We start from the raw sequence: 16,411 nt of genomic DNA on the forward strand, positions 1-16,411 counted from the left end.
GATAGACTAATCTTTGTGAGTATACCCAACTATTCCTGTAATCTAAATAGGCATTATTGGCCTCACTTGGGACCTTTGAAACGCAGAGTAGATAAAGTGTTAAGTTCGGGAATGGTATAATTTTAAACGCAGTTTAAGTTTTTAGCTGAACGGCACTAAGACCAATTAAATACTACACTATAAGGTTTATTAATCTTTTTAAAGTTATCAAAGTTCATATAACAACATATGAAAAAACTGGTATTTATTAATATAAACTTTACAAAGCTGTATCAGGGTTTTATTATTTTGCAGTAGCCAATATCAGACTTTTACCGAGGATTTTTGTAAATTGTCAATTACCAACGACGATTTAAATTTTCTGTATGGAATGTGTTTATTTAGATTTTTCGGCAGTCAGTTTCTCCTGGTGACGACGACGTTTCTGGGCCAGATAAACTGCCCAAATAAATGCGATAATCCCCGAACTAATTGAGCGGAACATCGGTGGAACGTAGGCAATATTCAAATAGACTAACAACGATATATATTGCCAATTGGCACGCAATACAGGCCAGTACAGCTTCTCCACATTTTGTAAGGCTTTGGCGTGGGAATTCCCCTGCAGAAACAATGCAACCATAGTTAAGAAGCTTTCTAGGTCAAGGCCCACAAGACTTACCTCGAAGATCGAAAGGAAGTATAGGGAAAGAAACTGATACAGAGGCGCAAAAGCAAAGCGCTCGGATAAGAAGATGAAAAATTTGCGAAAGCGCAGATCATGACTGAACAAACGCTCGACAATCTGATAGAAATAGTGTGGAACAGTTCCTCCGAAGATAAGGCCAAAAACGCCATAGGCAAAGACACTGTGTTGATTCAGTGTCTTGGCGCCTGATATGCGCTGCGAGGTAACATTAGCCGAGGTAGCTAGAAAACAGCTGCAATATAATTGATCCTTAGGTAGGTTCAGTAGATGAAGGCATGCAGTTTTTTACTTACGCCGTTAGACATTTGGTGCGAACGGGATGATTGAAAAGCTGCTCCAGATAGCTGCCGAACAGAGAGTATAAAGGCCTTGAGAGCGACATATTCAACTAGCTGTGGATATGGATAAACGGAATTTTCAATATGCGGATTGTTGTGAAGTGCAAAGTTCAAAGTACTTCGTTCACAACTGGTAACCCCACACTATACTAACCAGACGACTTAAACGACTGAAAAACAAACCTGCAGTCAATAGAATACTTATTATTCAAAGATAACACCTGTTTGGGGTGTGACCGAAACTTCATAATTTAAAAAATGCTTTACTAAGTCGAGATACACCAACATATGCAAATTGCAATTAATCATGTAATTATACTTCAAGTGGTATGATATATTTATGGAAATAATAAAAATAACATATATTTGCGCAAAAATGTATAAGTGAAATTATATCTTTGTTACTATTTCGTTATTTCAAAATAAAAAAAGAAATTATCAGCTGATTTTTTATCGATATTGCACTTTTTTCGATTAATTTACAAAAATATAAGCCAAATTATGGCCACATTTTCAGAATCATTGCTGATGCGGCTTCACAGCCCATCCCTCTCTTACGCACAGCCTATTAAGGAATTCTGTGGCGAAAGATTCTACTTAACGAAACGGTCTCTCTACGTGTGTGTAGAAAATACGTATTCGCACTGAATGGTCACCCAATCGAGCAAATCAAACCCTATTGTTAGTGTAGCAACTCTAGCAAGCATAATATTGGACTACTCAATAAAATAATAATTTTATTTTTTGCAGTAATTTGTAGTTATTATATATTAGTAGTCGACTCGACGATGGAGTTTCCACCGTGTCCGCCTTCACTGAAATCTATTCAACACTTCCTCAAACTGGCGCAAGAACATGATTCTCGCGATGTCGTCATTGCTTACTGGGCCCGTCTCTAGTAAGTCGAAAATTGAATAATTTGTCATTAAGAAAAATCAAACTAACAATAATGATTATACTTATTTTTAAAGTGCCCTGCAAATTGGGCTAAAGGCATCTTCACAGTCTGCCGAAGAAACAAAATTGTTGCTGGGTAAGTAAAAAAGAATGCAGGCATAAATACTATGACTCATTCGTGTTTATGTTTTGGAATTTGATGTCAGCAATTATGGATTGGCTGGAGCAGATGAAGAAACAGCATGTTGACAACGAGGCCTTGACTAACGACATCGCTGCACAGGCTCATATTGAAAATTATGCGCTCAAACTATTCCTTTATGCCGACAAACAGGATCGCGAGGAAAATTTTGGCAAGTAAGTTTGCAAGTAATGTTAATGTGGGCGGCTGTCAGCATATTATTGCCTACTATGTATTAGCAAATGCGGAAAAACTAAACGACTACCCTTGGTTTAGCTTAATAAATAGATCTAGATCTATTTACTATTGTGTGAAAGAGACTGCTTTTTGACTGTTAACCATAATTTCATATGAAACCAAAAATTTGACAATATAACATTAAACTTATTTGTTATTTGCAGAAACGTTGTCAAGGCTTATTACTCCAGTGGTGTGTTGTACGATATATTGCTTACGTTTGGTGAGCTGAGCGAGGAGGCTCTCCATAATCGCAAATACGCCAAGTATAAGGCTGCCTACATACATAATTGCTTGAAGAACGGTGAAACGCCTATCCCGGGCCCATTTCCGGATGATGAGTCTGCCGAATTGGGTGATAATCTTGCTAGTGGAAGTGATAATGCTGGTGCTGGTGCAGGGTCACAGCCAGATTTACCCGATGAATCACCTTCAGAAGACGTCCATCCGATTGCACCAACTACGCCATCGCCGCCAGTTTCGCACATAACACCACCGACAGCAGAAGAGGTGCTTAACAATCCGAACAAATTGCCGAGTCCCCCTGTAGAGGAAGAGAAACCAGGTGGCTTTGAGCCTTATGTGCCCACGGCACAGCCAAATGCATCAACATATATACCGATCGTGCCAGTTGCAGGCGTTCAAATAACTCCAGATCAAATGATCACCGCTCAGAAGTATTGCAAATATGCAGGCAGCGCCCTCAACTACGACGATGTAAAGACAGCCATCGAAAATCTGCAAAAGGCACTCAAGTTGCTTAGCACAGGCTCGGAATAAACACACACGTTTAGATGGGTAACTCCGGAAAGATACCGGCATAGAGTACCGAGCACTTAGAAAGAAGCACACACTCTTGACATCGCAAATACACAGAATCTTAATTATTCGACGACCACTTGAAGTGGATGCTTAATAAACACCTTAAACAAATTCAGTATGGGTTATTTCAATATGTCTATGGTGCAACAAGGAGGAAGACAATAAATACATAACTAATTATTAATATTTATTAACACTCAAATACATCAGCAGAATTTGTAAAATTGAATGGTGGATGGTTTGATGTTCCTGATGCTTACATTATTGTTTCTGGTTCTGCTAAACATAATAAGGGAAAGAGTCCGCCATGATAAAAACATTCAGTCTGTTTGTTTTCTTACAGAAAATCAATTTGCGTTTTATTGATTCAGAAAAAGTTCAGTTTTTTTTTTCTTTTTTGGATGACAGTATTCTTTCTTTAGTGTTTGTTTAGAGTCATTTCTTGTATATTCTTCGAATTTTATTTAAATCTGCTGCTTTTCGAATGTTGCCGCTCGGCTTTTTTTGGGTTTCCTCTTTCTTTCAGTTACTTACAATTAGTTGTTTTTCCGTTTGTTGAACTAGTCTTACTTTTCTTAAGCGAAATAAGCACAAAAGCTGCAAAATGTTTGCTTAAACTATTTTTTTTTTTAAATTTTTCATTAAATCATCATTTTTATTTATCTCCTCAGCTCCATATCATTAATTTATGATTTTTAGCATTAAAGTTGAGCGCACAAAACGTACGCATGTAAATTTGAAAGTTTTAGCAAAGTGGTTGCATTTTTTCTTAACCTCATAATTTATGTTTCTTTGTTCTGATTTTGCTAGTTTTTAATTCAATTCTTTTCATATGCATATAAAAAATGCTGCAAAGCTTCTCAATGATGCAAAAATTATAGATTAAAAAATACATAGAGATTTCAAAGGGTTTTAGCGGAGAGTTACAAAGACAGATATACTTAATTAGCACTTAACGCGGTTCTATCGCTTGCTTACAAGAAAATTAATAAAGATCTTTAAAAGACTTTGATTTAAAACTTAAAAATAGCAACAAGCGAAATGTACATTACTTTGCGCCCGGCTGACCACTGATTATTTTTAAATTTTTTTTTCCTTTCTATAATTTTGTTTATTTTTTGTATCTAAATGTTAATAGCTGCTTTTCATTTGCTAGCTTTAGAAATTACTTACACCTATATTATGTTTCGCTTTGTTCTTGTTTCTGTTCGTTTGTTTAACATAATGAGCATATTTCTTGAATCATTATTACCTTCATTGCATTGGAATGACATCATTCGGATCATCGATTGATTTGCCTAGCATGTTGAATTATTTAGATCCTCCATCATTAGCACTTTTAATTTTGGATATATTCTGGTTTCCTATTAATTTTTTTCTCATTTATTACGTTTTTCTCAAAAAGTTTCAAAAAAATATATATGTATTATATTTATTATTTTCTTAGATTGGCCTTATTAAAAAATGTTTTTTTTTATTATGAATTTCCATTTTACTTTTTCCTGACACTTTTATAACTACATCTGACCTTTGTTTAAAACGCAATACAATTAATTTAGAATTTAGTTCGTAACTATTTGGTGTAAGCTGATTACATAAAAACTTCAAATCTAAAAAATTTAAAATTAGGAAACCAAAAATAAATGTTAATTCATATTAACCTAAAAGCCAAAAACAAAAACCAAGAGTTGAATTGCGCTCTTCATTGAGTTTTTTATTTAGTCTTAATTCTTGCAATACAAACTAAAAGTAGACTTAACAATTTCTTTCAAGTGATTAATAAATTTTTAATTAAATGTATGTTGCGTTGTGTATCTCAAATATGCAATTTTTTGTATTTTATCTGGTTGTTTTTAAAATTTTCTTAAAAGTCAAATAATAAATTAACTACTTAAAATTAGTTAAAAAACTAAAGTAATCATATTAAACGCAACTAAAACAAAATTCAGACGAAAAACAAACATTTATGCATAGAGTTAAATAATAAAAAAAAATTTGCAACAATTTCTTTCTGTTGGCCTAATTCCCAATCGATACGAAATCGACTGCATTTTTAATTTTAAGACTAATCCGAGGTTTACAGCGTGCGTATTCTGCTCCCGTTCTAACTACAGAAAAACTACAAATTTCTATTATTTGTTTGACATTGAATTTACATTCTTGTCATTGATTCGAACGCATAAACGTTACTACCAATTATAAAACATGTCTTCTATTTCATATATTCCCCGCTTTAACTTTTGCAACGCTTCTTGTTAATATGTACTTACTTAATTACTTAATTTCTAATACTTTGATCTTAGTCTCTAAATATTAGTTTATATCTCTTCTACTACTTTAACTATTCCACAATCTACGCTTCCATATTTCTTATGCTCTCCAACATATAAGTATGAATTTCGACGGCGTCTAGTCTAGTATGCTCCATTTTTTCTTATAACTAGCATTATAAACTCTTGCATTTAACTTTTAATTTTAGTTTTCATTTCTACTTTCCGATCGTTTGCAATAATTTAAGATTTAACGTGTTTCTGCCTAAAACAGTTGAAAATCTTGATTATGCTGTATTAGCAAGTTGTAAAGACAATGGTAAATAATAAAAATTTTAAATTGCACTCTTTGAAGATGTATAGAGCATGGAAGGGTGTAAGAAGTATTGTAGGATTATTAAATAATAATTTACAAACTTTTTGTATTTGTGATTTTGTCATTTTTTCCTTTTGTTAGTTTCCCTGCGGAGGCGTCTCTTGATTTCAAATATTTATGGGTATTTATTCTTTTTTTCTATGCATTTGGAATGTTTGCAAAAATCTTTGCCTCTTTTTGCGGGTTTCGGCTAACTTCTTACTCTAACGTTCGTTTGAGTAAATCGTTGTAGGAGCTAAGTTTGTTTTTATATTGTGCATCTGAATTCTGCGATGTATTTTAAATCTTTTATTGTTTCAATTGCTATTCAGTCTAAACAAAATTACATTACTTTAGACTTAAAAAATTAAAGTTCATCATAATAAACCATAAGATTTTGCATTTCATAAGAAAACATACACTCCACTTTCGTTTTGGTTTAGGCTTAGGAAGACTTTTGGCGTTCTGTTTTCATTTGGTATTTTTATGTTATTCATAGATTGTTTGAAACGGCTTTTAAATGTCAAGCTTTTAACTAGAATCATATATGTATGTAACATAAATAACATAATCGAATATATGAAAATCAAAGACTTTGTCAGGAATGTTTATTTTTTTAAATGAAAGTGGCATATGAGTTTGAGAGGATCTCGCCTGTGTGAAATTGTTTCCTTATTTTGACTGTTTGAATATCAATTGAATAAATACAAATATCCTTTCATTTATCCAAATTCATATTTCCCCTGAAATCCCATAAGCACACAATATAATCATCAATATTCCATTCAATAAAATCACAAATACAATGCATAATTAGACGTGGTGTGAGAACCTCAATTTGAAATAAATAAATATATACTAGGCTTTCATTTTAAACACAGTGCTTTCTGTCTCTTTTTAGATTTAACTATTAACTCATTGAATACTATAGACTTATAATTAGATACCTGGTATATCATCGCTGATGTACTTCTTTCAATATTTTTCATTACTTCTTATTTCTAATTTTCTAATCATATGTTTCCTTTTCATATTTTTAAACATTTAAATTTTTTTTTCATTTGGGCATTTTAATTTTATGTTTTCATTCGATCAGAAAAATGTTCTACATTCTGTTTGTTGAAAAGTTTAATTATTTATCATGTTCTGTTTTTGTATTATTCCTTCAAAATTATTTTATTTAAGCCTCATTGTCTGACTTCAGGTTTTCACTTTCATTATATTTATATTCCTCTTTCTAACAATATCATTGCTAATGTCATCATTGCTAATCTATTTATTTTTTTCAGAAAAAATATGCTATGCTTTTACCATTTTCTTGGTAATGCAATTCTTATCTATCCGTTTATATATGTATGTACTTATATAATTACTAGAAACATATAGTTCAACGAAAAACTGTAGACAGCTACAAAAAATTTTTTAAATCGACTGATGAGCACAAAAACATGCTTAAAAACTATTACAAGATTTGTTTTCATTCTCACTTCAACATTCACATCTTTTTATTGTTAATATTATGTTTTTTCTTTATTTCTAAAACTACTGTACTTATTTTGTTTTACTGCATTTTTGCTAGTCCTTAAGCCTAGGGTTATCCGCCTCAAGGATTTTTTCTGTCTGATGTTTAATAAGTTTCGTAGTACAAAGCAAAGGCAAAAGCAAATAACAAAAACAGTTCATTAAAGTCCTAATTTTGGGGTTATCAAGTTCTTTATACAATTGGCTGAAAATTATGAAAATTTAGATCTTTTGCTTAGCTAAACGCTTTACTTCTTTTCGTATATCGTTTGTGCTTGCTTACAGTTTATAAAAATCTACAATATTTAAACTGAAATGTTATGTTTTCTTTCGATAACAATTTCGTATCTCAAGTATAATAAAAAAAAAAATTACAATAAAAATAAAAATACAAACAAAAAAAAAAAATATTTTTTTATAACAGTTTTTTTCTTTTTCTTAAGATTTTTTTCAGATGACAATAATAACAATGATGTCGCCGCTTTGTAAAAATTAACTGCTCTCTTTCTTCATTTAATATTGGATAATATATATTTTTGTATATTATGCAAATTTTTATTAGCTTGCGTTTTTATTAATTTTACCATACATTGCACAAGTTTTCTTCCGTCAAAGAAGCAATTTATTTAGTTCGTTTGTTTTAACAATTACAATTGTTTGTTTGCATAACTTTGACCTTTTTTTCATCTTGCTCTGTTTCATTTGAATGCAAGTATTTTTGTTGTGGATTTCCTTAAATAAATGTCTTAACATATAAATTTTTGTTAGCAAACTGCTGCTTCAAATGTTTGGTTTGCTAAATAATGTAGTTAGTCCTGTTCTGGTGTTCTCTTTTTTCATCGACAATTTTGGTATTTTTTATGGTTCTGATTTCATTTACTACCTTTCATTACTGTTGTTAAGCCATTTTATTATTACTACTTGTATTATTTTAATTTAGTCTTTGCATTCCATTACTTTTTAACGCTTTCTCTCAAACATAATTATTTATCGGTTCCATTAAATATAACTCTTGGTTCTCTCTCTTGCTTCCTTCAATCGTAAACATTGTGTTTACTAAACAGCACCATTTCTTTTGACTTTTGTTGTTCTCTTAAGTTTACCAATGAATTTTAAGTCTGCTGCTTCTGTTGTTGTTTATGCTTTCTCCCACAGCCATTCTTGTTATTAAAGTTGTTGTTATTTATTGTAGTTGTTAATGTTGCTCCAATGATTTTATTACATAGTACACAAACTTGGTACTTAAATATTATATCTAAAATTAAACAAAAAACTATAATGAAAATAAGTATTGATAAAGTTAATACGAGAACAATAATATTGATTCGATTTTTAAATTGTCATTATTAACGTTCATTTCTAAAATTTTATAGCCTTTAATAATTTGTGATCATCCATTCATTCTTTCATCTATCATAAAGCAAGTTATTTTCTTTAGTCTCTCCATCTTTACATTATCTATCGCCTTTTAATAAATTTTAAAAACTATATTTGGAAAAAATATATGTTTCGATATGTTTCTTATACTATAAAATTATATTAAATTTTACATCTTTTTGTTAATTGTAGATATATAACCTCTAAGTTACAGAGGACAACTTTAAATCGTTTCTGGAAAGTTGTTGATTGAAATAATCTGTGGTATTTTTTCCATGTTTTTTTTTGTAAAGAATTTATATAGAAAATAAAAATTGAGACAATAGGCCAACTAAAATCCTGTGTTTAAATAAATTCAATACTTCTTAGTTTGGTCAATATAATGATTTAAAGTTAACGGTTGGTAGAAGTTGAAAGAAGGTGTGATCCACTGTAACTTACAGTCTAAACTGTGAATTTATATTTAATCAGTTCTAAGAATGAATGAATGAGTATTCAGATTTATTAAGTTTTTGATTAATATAAGTAATTTTTTTTAGAAGAATTTCATGCAAACAAAGTTTTATAACTGTTTTTTTTTTTTTTAAATAATATTTACCTAGTATTTATTACCAGTATTTATGCTGCTTAGTAACTATACTATATAGAAAACCAATTTGGTTGAAGAATTTCAGGCCCACAGGAATCAAAAAGAAGAAAAAATTGTATTTAGTTATTAGAGTTTGGAGGTGATGAACAGATTAAAAGCGAACAGGCAAGCAACAACAGGCAGCACTCAAACTATGAAACGAAAAGAGTGTGTAGAGATGTACAGAAATTATTACGATGTAAATTATTTTGTATAATTATTGAATATCTGGAAAGATGCAAGTTAATGCAAAATGAAATGAGGCGAGTGAATTCGAAAATTGTATTCTATATGTTGGTGTAAGGGAGCAAAGCTTTTTAACGCATAGTACATGCAAATTATGTTGTTAAAAGCAAGACATCAACAGCACTCTAAGCGAATGATCAAGTACAGTGAGTGTCTGTTGAATGAAAGTTCAAAGACTTAGAAATTAGAAAGAAATATGTTGACCCGAAACTCATCAACATGACAGACAGAGAGACAGAGAGAGAGAGAGAGAGATATCACTCACCTCGCGAAGACCTATTTGGGAGCAGCTTGATGTGCATACTGTGTGTATGCCTCGTCGGGTGATGCAGCTGTGCTAGCCTGTTCGGAATCTGTCATTGGCATTGTTGGTATAATAGTTGGTGGTGCATAATATGGATAAGTTGGACTAATATACTGTAACGATGGAGAAAAATTCTATAAAGGAACCGAAAAGGAGTGGGAAAAATGAGTAAAAGAAAATATGTAGAATAAAAATGATATATTAACATCATTTAACATTTGAAAACTACTATACACCACACACATGAATATTTGAAATAAATGCTTTTGAGAAACCCATTGGAAAGAGTTCGTAGTACAATAGCTCTGGAAACGCCATTGTATCATACAAATATATCATTTGTAATACTCAAAACATCATATGTATAGCAATACTTATATTTATATATTAATGTTAATATTGTATAATTGGATTAGCAAGTAAGCAATTTGAAGTTTTTATTATATTTTATTTCAAATAATTTGCTTTGTTCTTAAGTATAACACAAATTGGTTACCCATTAGTACTTACAGAGTTTCCAATCTGCAGAGTTGCCAGTTGTGGCATCATTGTTCCATATGGCACAGCCGTTTCGCCACTGACCATCATTGATATACCGCGTGGCTGCACCTGATTTACAGCCTCCGGTTTGTATGACGTAACACCCAATTGTGGAGCAGCAGCCATTTGCATATACTGCAAAGCAGACGTTGAATACTGATAAATGTTGGGCATATGAAATACGCTCAATAATTATGCCACTCACCTGATCATCAACTTGAGTGATAGGCTGAGTCATCATATAGCCGGGTATCCACTGCGAACCAGCCACTGGATAGCCTCCGACTTGAGGGGCCCCAAAACGAGAGTATGGCACTCCAATAGGTGTACCGACATTGACACTGACACCATTTTGTTGCATTGTTGGATCGTAAGCGACGGGTATTCCCTCCGCAGAAACATCACGCCACGCGCGCGCATTCGGATCAGGTGTTTTAAAGAGATTCTTCTTTTTGGGACCGCCATCGGCGAATTTCACTAACAACGGATCTTTGGCACCTGGTATTGTATTACCATTAAACATCTGAATAATTTGTTCACATTTCTCACGACTTTCCATACGGGCAAAACCAACGCCTAGATGTACTCGTTTATGTTAATAAGGGTAAATTACAAAAATCAGTTTATTTTCCTTACCCTTTGAATTCATTTGCTGATCACGCAATATTCTAGTGGAAACAACTTGACCATACTTCGCTAACATGGCCTCCAAATCAGTTTCCTTAAAGTGAGGGGGCAAATTTGCTATATACAAATTAGTGGGATCCTGTTCCTGTTGCTGTGTTGTTGTTGTATGCATAGGACAGCAGTTTGTGAATTTATGTATGTTGTTTAGTTGTTGAACGATCAGTCAATCATTTTAGTTTATTTGAAGATTTCACACATAAGTTTAACACACATAAACAAAAGCATTTTTGGCATAAGCGTGTGATGCATGTGTATGAATAAAGTTTTTAAGTATGCGTAGAAGGACGACAATTATCGAAATAGATAGAAAAGGAGAAAAAATTAAAATATGGAAATTTTGTCATTAGTAAAATTTTCAAACGTTTATTTCTTATAGTTTTTCTGAATTTTGTTGGTGTTGTTCATGAGTGTTTGCGTTTAAGTGTGCCTGGCTTAATGGATATTTCGAATGTAGAATGTCGTGTCGAATGAAATGATTCTGCTAAAGACATAAAATTTGGCTTAAATTTACCTAAAATATTTATTTTTTTAAATTTTAGATTTTTAATATGTATGTAAGTATGTATGTACACATACTTGTATGTATATAGGGTTATTCGGATTATGATATATGAAGTAAATGTATAGAATTTCTTACTGTACTTAATTAAGTTAAATACCTGGTCACATATGTATGTCTTATTTTAAGTGAACTTTATACTTAGAGTTTAGTTTGGTTTTGTATATCTTTGTTAGATTTTGGCCGGCACAGGTTTGTAGCATTTTGCGTATTCAAACAACAAACTTTGAAGGTGGATTATAAGGCTGGCTATAACTTCAAATATACGAGTCAATTTATACAGTTTAAAATATATGATACATGTCTATAAAGCTATATAAATAATGATCATAATTTGTATATTTCAATTGAACATATCCTTATCTAAAATATTACTTCATGTAGCATTACGTTTAATATTGTAGATTTGTACAAAAATAATAACTATTTAGCTACATAGTTATTAATATCACTTTAATTGGAAAAATTGATAAGGGTAGCTTATATCCGTCTATTCATTAAACGTTCTATTCATTGGTCTACAAGTAGCGAATTTATTTCGCACCATATATCAGTTATTTATATATTTCGAAGTTTAAGATGAACTGTGATGTGAATTGCTATTGGCTATAACTACTTCAATACTGATGGTCACATTTTGGTACATTGATACTCAAAATCATGGCATTTTACATAAATATCTAAAGAGGGTAGTATTTAAATGATGTGAACAAATTCACTTGAAATACTAATGCAACTTGAGTTTTGTATACTTTCATATTTTGTTTAATAGATACTCAACTTTCATTTTCATGAATCCATTTATGCACAAATGTGTCACACTTACAGTTCAAATTTTCATGAAATGAAACTTGGTGTCACCAAAATTAACCAATTTTAATCCCTAAAACAAAAATGAAATATAAATATTCAGAATTCGAGGTCTACTAAAAAGACTTCACTTGGAAAACTATAAACATTAAAATTAAAATATTTCTACTAGTGATTCAGCTATCTTCAATCGCGTCCCCAAATTTCTAATATATTATATGTAGCTAATACAAAGTATTATCTTTAATATAACTACAGTTATATATTGACAAAATCCACATGAGTTAGGGTTAATGTAGCTACATATAGTACAGATTGTAAACAATAGTTGAAATAGTTAACAATGAATAAAAAAATCTTTAATACTTTAAAACTCTATTTATGAACCGAGTCTGTAATAACTTGATGTTTTCATATTTGATATCTAGACGAAATGTATAAATTTGACTATATTTTTTGAATTTCTTGTTATAAAAATGAAAAGAAACGGTTGATACGAATTTACCAATCATTTAGTAAATAAATATGTATAACATTTTTAATAAATTTTTTTAAAAATCTAGCATAAGAAAAATGGAAAGGATAGGTTTACGACGAATATTTTCCTTTAGTATTGAACACATTGTACTAAACACTATTGAATTAATTTGCTTAATATTAATTAATTTATTCTAAATTTGTACGTACTGTAGACACATATTTGAAATTAATTTAACCAATACGTATGTATAGTCTATTTTGATGTATTATGATATATATTAATCAGTACGTATACAAAAAAGTATCTAGTCTGCCTGTAATATACAATTTGAAAATTGTGTATAATAACTACATTTAGAATGTATGAACGAGGACTACAAAACTTGGACTATGTTATATTAAAATAGTGTATTTAAGGATGTTTAATGTATTACCTACTTATTACGAAATAATTATGTGGATTAACAAAACTACAATCTAAGGGATTCGCTATGGTTTGTATTGAAGTTCTGTTTGGATAAGGAACACAATGGGTAGGGATTTAGTTTAAGTTAACTGAAATTAAGTCAACGTAACTTTATAAAACCTTGGATAAATCAATTTTGAAAAATTCTTTAGTGTAATTAAAGCAACTTCATTATTGTGTTCATTATAGAAATTTAAAAAAAAAACCGAAATAAACTGTGATGAAAAAAAAAACTTAATAAACATTAGAATAAACATGAAGTATAATTGTAACAAATAATAAAAATAAAAATCAAAATTAGTCTTAAATAAGAAAATAAAAACAATTGAAATGAGTTGTATAGACTGGGCTTTTGGATATTATTATGGGAATGGTTGGGACTGTGGATTATATGGTAAGACGTCACGGTCTTGGTGGGGATAGTTTGCAGTGTGAGGAGTGAGAATTACTTGCATGCAAACAAACGTACAATGGCCGGCCTATGAAGCACCCAGATACCCACTTTGGCCATCTGAGCTTGCACTCCCTTCGCCTGCAGTCCCTTGACGGCGCCCTCAGCATAGGCTGGCTGCTCGAAATCGACGAAGCCATAACCTGTAAGAAATATATTTTGTTTTTGTTTTTGTTTTTCGTTTCGTGTGTGTTTGGATTAACATAGGGAGGTGGAATTTTTTTAATTGCATGTTTAAATATATATGCATATATATAAAATTGTACAAATATGATTTTTTGGATGCACATTTAATAATTTAGAAGAGCATAAATTGTGCGTGCAATTTGAATTTCGTTTGGTCCAAAAAATAACAAAAACAAAATATTTTTAAAATGTCAAATTCATTTTGAAGTAGACATAGAAAGTAAAAGGAAAATAAATTAATTAACTATTCGCATTAGATTTCCCTACTATACAAAATGTACCAAAAGCATGATAAGGAAAAGAAAGAGAACATTTTATCGAAAGAAAAACTAAAGAGTTATTAATTGCTTAATAATATAGCACGATAACAATTTATTTTTGTTTTAATAGAGTTATGATATTTATATCTTATTTAATTGAGAACGAGATATGTTACAAAAATATATAATTATCATTATTATATATAGTAGTGGGGTTAAAGTGCAATAGAATGAATGCATGGATGATACGAACGCGGAATAATAACTTTACAAAATCATTAACTCATAATCTTAACTAATCGAAAGATGTAATAACTAAAATTTTGAACAGCCAATTTAAAATAACCATCGCAGCTTAATAGAAAGCTTTAAGTGAAATTGTAAATAAAATGTAATATACATTGGCTAAATACGAAAATTATTTATTTTAAATGCCTAATACGCAATGAATGTAGACCATTTTTGTTTTGACATTAAAAGAATATTGTGGCATATTAAAAAAAATAAATAAATAAAAAAAGAAGCATTTAAAGTAATTATTTTTTCTGTTTCCCTTTCAATGATTTAATTACATAACACATACTAATAATACATATAAGAAAAACACACATAAATAAAATGATGAGAATGGTGAAGAAAAAAATACCTTTACATTTGTTTGTTGTTTTATCTAAAATAGCCTTGGTTGATATAATTGTTCCGTATCTGAAAGAAGAGTTTAATATAAAACGGAGTCAAAAGAATGTGAAATTAATTGGAATAATACACGTTATACCTAGAGATATGAAGGAAGTAAGTCAGAAAACTAGAGATCTAAATCGATTGTTTTTATCATATATTCGTTTTAGTATAATTTTAGAACATTTCCTTTGAATATATATACCGTTATCCCGTTATACCTTTACCCAAAAGATAGAAATTTAACAGCCGTTTTTCCAAATAAAATTTGTACTCAAAAACTTCTGATACAAACTATTATAGTCTCTAAGAGGTAGGTATTCTAGGTATTCATAAGGACAGACAGGCGGGCCTTATGGGGTTGGAGATGTCTTTTTCTGATTGTTACATAAAATTTCTGTAGGCACAAAGTTATGATACCCTTTTAGACTATGGGTAACGGTGCAATATGTATAGACCTATTTAACTACTATAGACTGAATTAAATTCTATTAATTAAAATTCTCTACTCTTGTAATTAAAATATGTTTACAATAATTTTGACTGAACACTGAGGTTGAGTTTTATTACCACTCATCCCGCATGGATAAGGAGACTATAACTGAATTTCGTTTTAAACAGAGTCATAAGCAATTCTATTTTGAACCCGATTAGTGTGGCAATTGTAAATATTTTTAACAATTTTATTTTGAAACAAATAAACAATTAAATCGAAGAACAAATACTTACTGTGCACACATATTCACTAAATCCTTATCCGTTGTCCCTTGTTGGAGACCTCTAATATAGAGGTTTGTCTTCGACAGTTGCTCGCCGCCCTGTTGATTTTGATTCTGTGCCGTTCCGTTAGGACCCATTGTGGTGTTTGTGTTTGTCGTGTTGCTTAGACTGGTGCTCAGTGTACCGCTCTGGGAGCCCGTATTCGATGAACTGCTAGAGTTGGTATTGCTGGGTGAAGCTGCAGTTGGTACACGTTGGCCGTACTGAAAAAGAAGAAAACAATTCCATGTTTGGTTTTAATTATTAAAGATCCCTTTTAATGTAGTCAACTTATATGGTGAGATCAATATATTTTTATATTTACACCGGGTGATTAAACTTAATGAAATAATAATACCGTATTACCGTATCAGATTTCACATCCAAGCATTCTCGGTATTAAATTGAAAAAATAGTTTAACATACTTATGCACGCCTGTCACTTTTCACTTAACTTTCCCTGCCCTAATATTTGAAAGTTATGCTTATATTTTTAGTACTGATAACAGTCTGGTGCTATATATATTTTTATAAAAAGCAGAGAAGCTTAAAAATCCATTATGATGTGAACTCCAACAAAGTGTATTAGTTATTTTCTAGAAATAGTTGTCAATGATGCTATGTATTTTTTTTGAGATTTAGGTGTAACAGACAATGGTAAAATTTAACAA

General features: G+C 30.8%; 3 protein-coding genes across 27 annotated transcripts in view; 1 reads left to right on the plus strand and 2 right to left on the minus strand.

Annotated features, from left to right (window-relative positions):
• Positions 1 to 227: 227 nt before the first annotated feature.
• Positions 228 to 1,326, minus strand: LOC117570674 (peroxisomal membrane protein 2). Of its 3 annotated transcripts, none has more exons than XM_034252474.2 (4): positions 1,210 to 1,326; positions 982 to 1,080; positions 662 to 920; positions 228 to 601 (listed from the first exon to the last, which is right to left on the minus strand). In XM_034252474.2, exons 2-4 carry the CDS (start codon positions 1,068 to 1,070, stop codon positions 377 to 379), a joined length of 573 nt encoding a protein of 190 aa, XP_034108365.1. In that variant the 5' UTR covers positions 1,071 to 1,080; positions 1,210 to 1,326; the 3' UTR covers positions 228 to 376. The 3 variants fall into 3 exon arrangements, with proteins under 3 accessions (XP_034108365.1, XP_034108363.1, XP_034108362.1); XM_034252472.2 differs by having other exon boundaries at positions 1,181 to 1,319; XM_034252471.2 differs by having other exon boundaries at positions 1,146 to 1,233.
• Positions 1,327 to 1,684: 358 nt separating this feature from the next.
• On the plus strand, positions 1,685 to 3,274 carry LOC117570671 (vacuolar protein sorting-associated protein VTA1 homolog). The gene is made up of 4 exons (XM_034252469.2): positions 1,685 to 1,924; positions 1,998 to 2,059; positions 2,130 to 2,280; positions 2,506 to 3,274. The coding sequence occupies exons 1-4, from the start codon at positions 1,815 to 1,817 to the stop codon at positions 3,119 to 3,121; spliced, it is 939 nt and encodes a 312-aa protein (XP_034108360.1). The 5' UTR covers positions 1,685 to 1,814; the 3' UTR covers positions 3,122 to 3,274.
• A 2,024-nt stretch (positions 3,275 to 5,298) lies between these two features.
• Positions 5,299 to 16,411, minus strand: part of LOC117572600 (protein alan shepard) — a 30,060-nt gene continuing 18,947 nt past the window's right edge. For 6 of the 23 annotated variants that reach the window (XM_034255525.2, XM_034255513.2, XM_034255537.2 and 3 more), the window contains 9 exons: positions 15,711 to 15,964; positions 14,950 to 15,008; positions 13,876 to 14,000; positions 11,041 to 11,182; positions 10,610 to 10,980; positions 10,375 to 10,560; positions 9,826 to 9,998; positions 9,285 to 9,325; positions 5,299 to 8,564 (listed from right to left, as the gene is read on the minus strand). In XM_034255525.2, the coding sequence (XP_034111416.1) occupies positions 9,837 to 9,998; positions 10,375 to 10,560; positions 10,610 to 10,980; positions 11,041 to 11,182; positions 13,876 to 14,000; positions 14,950 to 15,008; positions 15,711 to 15,964 (1,299 nt within the window). In that variant the 3' untranslated portion in view covers positions 5,299 to 8,564; positions 9,285 to 9,325; positions 9,826 to 9,836. Of the gene's footprint in view, positions 8,565 to 9,284; positions 9,326 to 9,348; positions 9,467 to 9,825; positions 9,999 to 10,374; positions 10,561 to 10,609; positions 10,981 to 11,040; positions 11,183 to 13,875; positions 14,001 to 14,949; positions 15,009 to 15,710; positions 15,965 to 16,411 lie in introns of those variants that run through there. The other 17 variants (XM_034255531.2, XM_034255530.2, XM_052005124.1 and 14 more) reach the window with 15 other exon arrangements.

This window comes from Drosophila albomicans, chromosome 3 (assembly GCF_009650485.2).
Source record: "Drosophila albomicans strain 15112-1751.03 chromosome 3, ASM965048v2, whole genome shotgun sequence".
Classification (NCBI taxonomy): Eukaryota; Metazoa; Arthropoda; class Insecta; order Diptera; family Drosophilidae; genus Drosophila; species Drosophila albomicans.